The following is a 12,031-nucleotide window of genomic DNA, read 5'->3' on the forward strand; positions in this document are numbered from 1 at the left end:
TTCATGGGGTCCAGAGTCGATGTTGAGCACTCCCAGGAAAACTCCCTCCTGACTGTATACCACTGTGCCACCACCTCTGCAGGGTCTATCCTGCTGGTGGGACAGGTGATGGCGGTGTCTGGTACATTGTCTGTCAGGTATGATTCTAAGTGTATAACTATGTCAGGCTGTTGCTCATCTAGTCTGTGGGACAGCACTCCCAATTTTGGCACAAGCCCCAGATGTTAATAAGGAGAACTTTGCAGGGTGGACAGGGCTGGGTTTGCTGTTGTCATTTCCAGTGCCTAGGTCGATGCCAGGTGGGCCATCTGGTTTCATTTCCTTTAGGCTTTTTAGTGGTTTAGTACAACTGAGTTGTTTGTCAGACCATTTTACAGGGCAGTTATTGCTGTGGGTCTGGAAAAAAAGTTTAGATTAAAAAGTAGCTGTTTACAAGAAGAGGTACTAAGGAATCTAACAATAGAACTGTTACAAAACAAAGTGGAATCAGTCACGCATTTAAAAATGCAGACCTCCAAGAAATAAACCTTATTTTTTTTAGTCCAAATGAGGACACAAGTTCTAACCTCAGAATTGAGTGGTTTGGAGTGTATCTCTTTAAAGGTATATTGGCATGTTTTCAGGGTGCTTTCAGGCTGCTTATTTTGTAGCTTCCATATTAGTACAAATGTACAGATAAGGTTATGCACCTGTTCCATGAACCTATGGGATATTTGTCTTAGTGCTGGTGCTTATAACGGCAGCTTTGACCATCAGTATTTGTACGTTGGAAGTCACTCTCACAATGGTTTTTCAAAAAGCAACACATTGTGCAACTGCCTGGTGATGCATCAAAGTTGGGCCCAGAGCTGAGAAAGCATCTCCATAATTACTCTGAAACCAAAAGTCTAAAATTAACAAATACATTTGTGATATTCTCAAACCTTCCAGAAGCTGCTAAATCATACACAAAGCTGACAGCTCTATTCTCTACCTGAAAATGAAGTTGTACTTTTTCCATCTCTACTCCCATGAACTTGGCCTTGACTTCAAAGTCTCCCACTTCCTCGCTTGGTGTGATGTCAAAGAGGACATTCTTAAACCTAACAAAAGATAAAGCAGAATTGGGAGGTCAAATATACCCAATAACTATCAGGATCATTTCAAAATGAAGAGGAGATTGTAGCATTTTAATAGTATCAGCAGAGTTTGCATAGCATTCAAAGAAAATTCTATGATTGTATTCTTTAAAGGAAGATTCATCTACAAGCATTCATCTTTAAACTTACAAAAAACTTTATGGTTCCAGTGAAAATCATGTCAACTCTATGCTAAATCTTTAAGAATGACAGCTAAGGCCTCACTTAGAGACCAATTCTGAGCACCACACTTTACCCAGATGTCAACGCCTTTGAGAGGTAATGAAGGAGATTTACCAAAATGGTACAGGATGAGGAGTGACTAGAGAAGCCGGGATTGTTCTCCTTGGAACAAAGGTGGCTAAGGAGAGATTTAATAGAGGAAATCAAACTTGAGGGGTTTAGACAGAGTAACTAAAGAGAAACAGTTTCCACTAACATATGGGTCAATGAACAGGCTACGGGTTTAAGAAATTTAACAGAAGAACCAGAACGCAGAAGAGGACAATTTAAAAAAATATATAGTGAGTTATAAAATGGAATGCACTGCAAGAAAAGTTGATGGAAGCAGATTCAAAAGCAACTTTCAAAAGGGACTAGATAAATACACAAAAAAAATCTGCAGGGGTATAGGGAAATGAGGTGGTTGGGGTGGGGGGAAGGTAGGAAATGAGTGTTTCATTGAAAAGCTCTTTCACTGAGCCAGCACAATTGTTTGAATGGCTCCCTTCCACACTAAAAATCTAGCATTCTTCCTTTTTGCTGATAAACTCCAAAGTTATTTAATACTGACATCTATATGCAACATTTTAAATTGACGCTTCATGGATTTCCACTCTGCTTTTATTTCCCAAATTTGAACTCAAGTAATGAGCAGAGGGGAAATAGAGCACTTGAATAAAAAAAACTTTTAACGTCACAGTTACATTTATTTATTAGTTAACCACAGGATCCCTGGTTTATAAACATAACTTTCCTTGAGTACGTGTATGAAAGCACAATGCAGCGAGACAACATTTATACACTAAATGTGGCTCATGCCATTGCTCCCTCATAACTTCTGACTCAGATAAGCTGTAGCACAGTATGTGCACTCAACACATGACACAACTTCCGGGATATAAATACTCACTTATGCGGTCACTGCTGTACAGATGGTCGCATTAATCATTGGCCACAGTGCCCACTCAGTGATATAGTGATATATTAGTACATCAGGGAGATGGAGGTGTACTTCTTTGAACTATTTATAACTGTGCAGATTGATAAAATGCAGACCCGGAGTCATCAGCAGAAGTTATTCATTCAGTGCTTTCAATTAATAGAATAGTATCAATTCGATTTCTATACTTGTTATAATTGCTTCTGTTGATGTCTTTCAACCTTTAGGAGGATGTAAACTCAGAAAACCCAAGCTAATGAGATGAAAGTATTCATCTACAGACAAGTGGACATTATGCTAAGTAGTAATTAAATTGTTAAGCCTCAAGTTACATCATGGGTCACAGTGGAATTTTACGAATGTTGCTCATTAGTTCCTAATTGCATCAAGTTGTTAGTAAACATGCAGATATCTAAACACTAAGATAGCATTTCACAGCAGTCTAATAATTTAATATCCTTTTCAATAAAGTTATTGTTACTCACTGGTTGGATTGAAGTCCTTCAATTTCCAGAATAACACCTTTCTCATGCAGGCGAGCTGCTGTATAGCGCAAAGTCGACTGTTTCATTTTTTTGTTACCCTTTTCTTCTCCTTTTCCATCTAACTTTATTGATCGCCGGGCATTCCTGAAATTTACCCAAGAAAAGCCTTCATAATCTGACCATCTAAGTGATTTACGAAGTAGCAATTGAATATTGTTTGAATGTTAAGCTTATGTGGTTTACTCAACTACATTAATAGAGTTTACTGAATTGAACCATATCATTTGCCTACTTTCTTGTTAAGTTGTCCAGGCAGGTTTTAATATAGGTATTGTAATAATTATTCTGTTCTTCGTAAAACTTGGCCTTGGAATTAAGTGCACTCAATGTCTGCTGCAATTTTACAAGTTCAGCCTTGCGACGCTGTCGATACCTTCGCTGGTTCCGAATATCCTGAAACAGAAAAGGTCTTTGCAGTTGATATGGATTTCTCTTCTTTTAAAGAAACTCTTACCTAATTTAATGCAAATATATCGAAAAGTGAATTTTAATCAGATCATTGCAAGATTGCAGGCATTTTCAAATGTGTCTCTATTAGGTGGACAAGGTGTTTTTCAACCAAAATAAATGCAAGAATGTGGCAGTTTCAAATAGTGACCTGTAATACGATCTAAAGCAATCGTAGACAGTATTCAGAAAGCCTTGGGCTCAGTAATGTGTGTTATTGTACAGGCAAGAAAATCCCAATTAAATACCTAGCTTCTTTTCTCTATACCTTTGCAATGTCATTTATTAGCTCTTGGTATTTATTTGTTGATGAGACCAGGCCAGCCTGTTCTAGTGTCCGAAGGTTCCTCTGGATTTTCCTTTTTTTCTGTTCAATTGGGAGTTGCCCATCTTCGAGCATAGACTGACTATGTTTCATTTTGTCAGGAACTTTGGAATCCAGTAGAGCACGCTTCTCAACCAGCTTCAAGTGATTGGCTTCCTAATAAGTTGTACAAAGATTTAAATCAGCTGACATACGTACACATTAACATGACCATGCATGTATACCATTATCCTGGTAAAAATCCTCAGTGAAACTAAAATGACCAGTGAACCATTTCCATTCACTCAGCACAGAAATGATCTCCAGTTGTTTTTTGATACACAAATAAAGCAGAGGTAAGTATTGCATTTAACATATTTAGCTCATCCACTGTAAATGGACATTTTTCCACAACAGCAAGTTGAAAAAAGATTGCATTATATCAACAATTCCACAGATTCAGGACTCTAAGTTACCATGGAAACCAGTCCTCACATTCCTTTAGAACTATATCACTAGAAATACCATCTAGCTTGTTTTTTTAAAGTATGAGTAGTTCAACAAACATCCCACCTTAAACTAAAGGCAAATTGCAGGCATACAATTCTAACAAGTAATGTGTACTACATTTAATATGCTCCTTTTCATAGGTTTTTAATGTTTCTTTCTGCTCATTAACTTCCACATGTGTCCATTTTAAGTGTGGCTTGAATGCCAATGGAAAAATACAGAAGCCAGAAAGGAAAATTACACAGCTGGTGAAGTCAAAATAAATCCAGTTTATTGACTAATTCAATGCCCCGTTACCTCAAACGGGAATTTGTAACAGAAGTATGTTATTGTAATTAAACCATGATGGAGAATAATCTCTTAACATAATACACCAACTACAATGGGATAATACCAGATGGGGAAAACATATAACATACAAGCACTTATATTAACATTAGTGCAATAATATTGCTGCACTTCCAAAATGGAAGCCACTTGTCCACCCTATGAAGCTCCCCCCTTGTAAGTTTTTTTCTTTATTCTTTCATGGGATGTGAGTGTGCTGACAAAGCCAGCATTTTTTGCCCATCACTAATTGTCCTTGAGTTGAACATTTCAGAGGATAGTTAAGAGTCAACCATATTGCTGTGGGTCTGAAGTCACATATAGGTCAGACCTAAAGGGAAGGAACAGTGTACCAGATGGGTTTTTACGACAATCAATGATTGTTTCATGGTCATCATTGCTGAGAGTAGCTTTGTCCTCCAGATTTATTAAGTGAATTCAAATTCCACCACGTGCCGTAGTGGGATTTGAACCCATGTCCCCAGACATAGGCTTCTGGATTACTAGTCCAGTGACATCACCATTATGCCACCACCTACACCTGTACTGTTTAGGAGTCCCTTAAACTTAGCTTCCTAATGGCTGGGGTGCCCTATTTGCTCCCATTCTGTTTCAGTAGATGCTGCCCAACCTCCATCTCACCCTTATTGTGGATGTCAATACTGCTGCTGCTTGTAGACAGGCATATGCAAATGACTGGCTAATGAGAGTAATCGATCTGGTCAATAGCGCTGTTTCACCCTTGGATGCTGGAGCTGTGTTAGACCCAGGTGTTCAGATGTTGAGGAAACTTTGGGTCAAATTGAGCAGCCTGCTAGGAATATTTGAGGACAGAAGGAAAATTGCATAGGCAGTGCATGGCAGCTGCCTCCATCTTCCCAGGGTCTGTTGCAACATGATTCCACTTCCAGACTGGCATGACTCCCTGGTAGAAGCCAGGGAATCTTTGCTCGCCTCTATATGATAAAACCCTCTGGGCCAGAACTGCAGTGGGACTGGCAGAAGCATCATTTCCATTGGTGTAATGGATCAGATAAAAGCCCCAGCCAGTACTTTTAAAGCACCACACTTAAGCTGCACTCAGATTTCAAATGACCAAATAGAGGTGCTTACAAAACTTAAACAAGGACAGATGGAACAGCACCCATTTATGTACAATAACATCAGTAATTGGCCTGTTCTTTTAAAGCTACATTCTACTCTTGACAGAAGTGAATGTGGTCAGACCCCCTACTAACAGTTTGTAACACACCCTAGCACTTTCTTTCAGTATTGCTTTACCTAGGAAAACACTGACTGCCATGTTTTCATGGCTCACTCTCTCTTCCCTCCTAGGAGTTTAAATAGTTCATTGGTTTTTGAAATGTTCGGTCTCTTCATTGAATTCCAGGTAGACATTAAATAATGAAGAGTGATGTTACAAACCTGATTGCATAACAGTTCCTCTGATGCCATCCTTGAACTGGATGGTTGACTTTGCATCAGGCTACAGTTATATTCCAACCAGAGCAATATTAAACTGATGAGGTGGCCTCCCCAAAGGAGTTTCAATTGCTTGTCTTTAAAGGCACTTAGGAGTTGAATTGACATCCAAATGCTGCTATCTAAAGGTATCAAACTTTCACGTCTCAGTGAATTACATCCCTGACATATCAGTCCTGAGTATCGTCCCATTGATCCCCCTGCAGATTTAAAACTGTTGATGTTTGAAGAAAAAAAATATTACCTGTTGTGAGGAGGCTGGTGTGTCCAAAATTTCGGTCAACGTTTCTCCTGACTGAGTTCTGATCACATCCACAATCAACTGTTTGGTCCTTTTAAAAACAAAAAGCATTTTGTTTGCAGTGGTTAAAGTGGACCAAGATAGTGGTATACCTATCTAGTTCTTACTGTCATATACTTAGGAATTTACTCTAGATATTCTTCTTTGGTTCAGTGTCTCAGATCATTCACCTCAAGTTAGAATTATGGCTTCACCTGCCTAGTATCTAGATAATTGTTAATAAGTCCAGCAATTAAACAGAAAATCCTAGTTAACCTGAACTAGAAAGACTAGTATTTAAGGCTATAAATTGTCAAACAAACTGGTTAACCAGGCAGTGGAGAAGCAAACATAAACAATAACACCCTTCCTGGAAAAATAATGTCTGAGTTTGCCACTCTTAACTGCAGTGTAAATTGGTACAAACCCAGGTGCCCTGAATATTAACCTTTATATGGTGGTTTGCTGCCGACAATCTACAGATTCCTTCTGGCCCTATGGGGGTAATTTTAACCCTCTTCCCTACCCAAAAGAATTAGGAAGTTAAAATTTGAAAATTTCAAAGCAAAACACAATCTGCCTCGAACCTACCCACTTAAGGTTTTCAGAGAGGCAAGCGTCCCTCATTTAAATATTATAAGGCTCTGTGCTCATATTTTATTTGTGTTTAACTTTAGTATTGGCAGGCTGGGATCTCAAAAAACCCGCAACTGAAGTGGGGGCAAGGGTCAGAGGATGGAACAACCAAGTGCCTTAACAGCACTGCCTGCTGCCCTGTTAATGTCACCAGTGGTGGCATCCCTCACAATCCGATGTCTTGCCCTCCCTACTTCCATTCCAAAACAATCATTTCTCTTCTTCTGTCCTGTCAGGGTCTCCCATTGATGTCACTCTACCACCTCCTCATTAAATTCAGCAAAACTTGAGGGAAAGATGCTATCCCAGGTTTCCTGACTGCTAAACGCACCCCCCCTGCACCCACCCCCCCACTCCCCAAAATCCCATTCCCTCCTTACCTCTCTTAGGCCCTAGCTCTGTATTGTGTCCAAAGTTCAAACAAAACAAACGATGTGTTTCTTTTTGTTTTAAAGGACCTGTTGTCTCCCTTGGCCACATACAACATCTCTATTCTGGAAATACTGTAACCAAACAAGGTGAGCCATTTCCTTTGAGCAAGCCTGGCATTTAGCCTCACCAGTACAATGACAAAAGGAACAAAAGTAAAATCATAAAATATTACAGTCATAGGGCAGAATCTTTAGGTTGGCGTGTGGGCCCATGCGCCTGACCTGATTGGACATGAAATTGTGAGATGACATCGGGCGAGCATGCCGACATTTTCCTGCACTCATGCGATATTTCGGTCGGCGGGCGCGCGCGACTGTTATTAAAGTTGTTAAGGTTCCAATTGTCCCTGATTTTTCGCGGTCCTTCCAACCTTACGGTTTGCGGGCGGGCGAATCTGTCAGGCAGACTTTGCATTTTTGATGAAACCTCGTCCAAGGGTGGGACAAGGTTTCCGTTATTAAATTAAAAAATTAAAATGTATGGGCAGAATTTTCATCATGTATATGTTCAAGTGACTGATTTTGACGCACAGACATTTTTTTTCCCCGATTTTGAAACCTTTACTTCATTGTTTTGAAGTCTTCAGCTCCCTGAGGCAACTCTCTGCCTTCAGGGAGCTCCCATTCAGTGCTCACCTGCGCCTACGTCAGCGCCCACCCTCCTCCCGCCCCTACCCCGGCAGCACTGAGCATTTTAGCGCCTGCTTCCCATTGTGGCCGGGGACCAATCGTGGGTGGCGGTCCATTTCCCGGCTGCTCCCAGGCCCGTCGACCCACCCACACGCTGACCTAAAAATCCTGCCTACAGAGCAATTTACGGCACAGAAGGCGGCCATTCGGCCCAGATTCCATGTTTACTCCCCACGGAGTAATCCAGCCAGTCCCCATTCCCCTGCGCGATCCCCACTCCCCTGTGTGATCCCCGTACCCCTGCAAGTATATTTCCTTCAAATGTCCATCCAATTTCCTTCTAAAATCATTGATGGCTTTCACTTCCACCACCCTCGTGAGCAGGGAGTTCCAGGCCATCACCACTCACTGGATATAAAAGTTCTTCCTCACATTCTCCTTACATCTTTCACTGAAAATCTTAAATCAGTGTACCCTAGTCCTTCTACCGTCAGCCAGTGGGAAGCTATTTCCCCTGGCTACCTTTTCTAAGCCTATCATAATATATCAATCAGATCTCCCCTCAATTTCCTTTGCTCCAAGGAGAATACTAGCCTTTCCACCTGAGCCCTGTAACTAATGCCCCACCCCGTTCCCCCCAACCACCATCCCCCGGCCATCCCTAGAACAATTTTGGTAAATCTCCTCTGCACCCTCTTAAGGGCCCGCACATCTTTCATAAAGTGTGGTGACACAATACTCCAGCTGGGGCCGAACCAAAGCTTTATAAAGGTTCAGCATATTTGTACATAATATCTCTACTTGTTAAGCCCAAGATCCCATGCGCTTTGCTAACTACTCTCGCAACATGTCCTACCACCTTCAAAGATCAATGCATATGCGCCCCCAGGTCCCTTTGTTCCTGCACAGAATCTGCCTTTTACAAATTCGTACAAATACAGGCACTCCTCAATTAACTCAAACCTCTCCAATTGTCTGTTGACTTTTTCCCTGATTACAGATTCCAAACCTTACCCACTACTGATGTTAAACTGACCTGTTTGGAGTCGCTAGGACTGTCCTTATACTCTTTCGAGAATGAGTGTGTCACATTTGCCACTCTCTAATCTTCTGGCTCCTCCTCCATATCTGGAGAAGATTGTAAGATTAAAGCTAGCCCTCCTGTTTAATATTAGACTGTTCCTTGCTTTTCTACATTACTAATCTAAACGTTATGATACAATGATCACCCTTAACCAAATGTTCCCCTCATGGACAGTGACTCCACATTACAAACATTTAATTATCCTTCATCAACTTTCTGTGTCACGGCATCAAAAATTTCAATTCGATTAGTCAAGCGCAATTTTTCCCACATCACAGATTTTATCTTCAATTTTTTCACCTATATGTGGCTTTAAAATGCCCCCAGAATTGACATTAAACACACAATTGCCTGAAACAATCAAAGCTCATGTCTAACTTTAAACAAAAAACTGTAGCTTCTGGAAACCTGGGAACAGAAAAACAAGAAGTATAGAAAAACACAGTCAGTCGTCATCTGTGGAAAGAACATATGTGTAGACCCTCTGCCAGTTCTGATGATTGGCCCACATTTGAAATGTTAACTCATTTATTGTCATTTTCTGTTGTTTCATATATATGAGAAATGTTTCATCTCCACTACATTGCAGGTACCTGTTTCTTTTAAGAATCTTTTACATTTTCTACTACTGGCAAAAGTATTCACTATAATGAAGCAGGATGAAACCAGTCATTTATGAACATAATTGTTCAGTTGATCACACTCTTACGAATAATAAATGATTAGTCACCTTATTTGTGTGTTGTGTTATTGCTAGCACACTACATTAAAGTGCTGCTCTACACTCTCATTTCAATCTTGGTTTTATCATTTGTTGCATAGGTCTCAAATCAGTATACAATGGGGGGGCTGGATAGAGTAGATAGGGAGAAACTGTATCCCTTGTAAAAGGGTCGAGAATGAGAGGGCACAGATTGAAAGTGATTTGCAAAAGAAGAAAATTTGATGCAAGAAAAAGCTTTTTCACACAGCAAATGGTTCAAGTCTGGAATGCATTGCCTGGAAGCGTGGTGGAGACAGGTTCAATCGAGGCATTTAAAAGGGCATTAGAAGATTATTTGAAAAGAAACAATGTACAAGAGTACAAGGAAAAGCAGGAGAATGGCACTAAGTCATGATACTCATTTGGAGAGCTGGTGCAGACACAATGGACCGAATGGCCTCCTTCTGTGCCATAACAATTCTGTGATTCTCTGTGATCTATATGGCTGGACTAGTTCAGCTTCTGGTCAATGGTAACCCCCAGGATGTTGATAGTGGGGAATTCAGTGATGTTAATACCATTGAATGTCAAGGAGAGATGGTTAGGTTCTCTCTTGTTGGAGATGGTCACTGGCTGTCGCTTACGTGGCATGAATGTTACTTGTTACTTATCAGCCCAAGTATGAATGTTGTCCAGGTCTTGCTGCATAAGGACATGGACCGCTTCAGTATTTGAGGAGTCGTGAATGGTATTGAACATTGTACAAACAACAGCAAACATCCCCACTTCTGGCCTTATGATGGAGGGAAGGTCATTTTTCGGGTGTCGGGTAGAGTCCAACGTTGTCGCTGTACTGGAACAGTTTGGCTAGAGTTGCAGCTAGTTCTGGAGCACAAGTCTTCAGTACTATTGCTGGAATGCTATCAGGGTCCATAGCCTTTGCAGTATCCAGTGCCTTCAGCTGTTTCTTCATATCACATGGAGTGAATCAAATTGGCTGAAGACTGGCATCAGTGAAACTGGCGGGGGGGGGGGGGCTGAGATGGATCATTTACCTGGCACTTCTGGCTGAAGATGGTTGCAAATGTTTCAGCCTTGTCTTTTGCATTGATGTGCTGGGCTCCCCTATCATTGAGGATGGGGATATTGTCTAGTTCCTCCTATTGTTAGCTGTGAATGTGGTAGACAATTAAACAACTGGATGTGGGAGGACTGCAGAGCTTAGATCTGATCTGTTGGTTGCGGGATCACTTAGCTCTCCCTATCGCATGCTGCTTCTGCTGTTTGGCATGCAAGTGGTCATGCGTTGTAGGATCACCAAGTTGACACATCATTTTTAGTTATGCCTGGTGTGGATATGCTGGGTCATGAGGTTGCAGATTGTGGTTGTATACAATTCTGTTGCTGCTGATGGCCCACAGCACCTCATGGATGCCCTGTTTTGAGCTGCTAGATTTGTTTGAAATCTATCCCATCTAGCTCAGTGGTAATGCCACACAACACGATGGAGGGTATTCTCATTGTGAAGGTGGGGCCTCATCTCCACAAGGGCTCTACGGTGGTCACTCCTGTCAGTACTGTCATGGACAGATGCATCTGCGACAGGTAGATTGGTGAGGATGAGGTCAAGTATGTTTTTCCCTGTTGTTGGTTCCATCACCACCTGCCACAGATCCAGTCTAGCAGCTATGTCATTTAGGATTTGGCTAGCTAGGTCAGTCGAGGTGCTACCAAGCCACTCTTGGTGATGGACATTGAAAGCCCCACCCAGAGTCCATTCTGTGCCCTTATCACCCTTAGTGCTTCTTCCAAGTGGTGCTCAACATGGAGGAGTACTGATTCATCAGCTGATGGGGGAACGATAGGTGGTACTCAGCAAAAGGTTTCCTTGCCCATTTTTGACCCGATGCCGTGAGACTTCATTGGGTCCAGAGTCGATGTTGAGGACTCCCAGGGCAATTCCTTCCCGACTATATACCACTGTGCTGCCACCACTGCTGGGTCTGTCCTGCTGGTGGGACAGGTGATGATGGTGCCTGGCACATTGTCTGTAAGGTATGATTCTGCGAGTTTGACTATGTCAGGCTGTTGCTCGACTAGTCTGTGGGACAGAACTCCCAATTTTGGCACAAGCCCCCACTTGTGAATAAGGAGGACTTTGCAGGGTGGCACAGGACTGGGTTTGCTGTTGTTACTCCGGCGCCTAGGTCGATGCCAGGTTGTCCATCTGGTTTAATTCCTTTTATCCATAAGCTTAATAAACAGCTAAGTACAGTATTCGAGGTGATCAGATTTTTGAAAGAGAATAACATTCAAGTGGCAAATGGAGTTTCCATACAAATACTTAACAGTTTCCCAGCACTTGCCTTTCC

At 41.6% G+C, this 12,031-nt stretch overlaps 1 protein-coding gene across 1 annotated transcript in view; it reads right to left on the reverse strand.

The window, feature by feature from the left end:
• Window positions 1–12,031, reverse strand: part of iqgap2 (IQ motif containing GTPase activating protein 2) — a 369,497-nt gene that overhangs the window by 5,788 nt on the left and 351,678 nt on the right. Inside the window, exons 33-37 of the mRNA XM_078563474.1 lie at window positions 6,140–6,227; window positions 3,541–3,753; window positions 3,058–3,218; window positions 2,766–2,909; window positions 974–1,082 (exon numbers count right to left, since the gene is read on the reverse strand). Of these exons, the coding sequence (XP_078419600.1) occupies window positions 974–1,082; window positions 2,766–2,909; window positions 3,058–3,218; window positions 3,541–3,753; window positions 6,140–6,227 (715 nt within the window). The remainder of the gene's footprint in view (window positions 1–973; window positions 1,083–2,765; window positions 2,910–3,057; window positions 3,219–3,540; window positions 3,754–6,139; window positions 6,228–12,031) is intronic.

Source organism: Cetorhinus maximus, chromosome 2, assembly GCF_964194155.1.
Source record: "Cetorhinus maximus chromosome 2, sCetMax3.hap1.1, whole genome shotgun sequence".
Classification (NCBI taxonomy): Eukaryota; Metazoa; Chordata; class Chondrichthyes; order Lamniformes; family Cetorhinidae; genus Cetorhinus; species Cetorhinus maximus.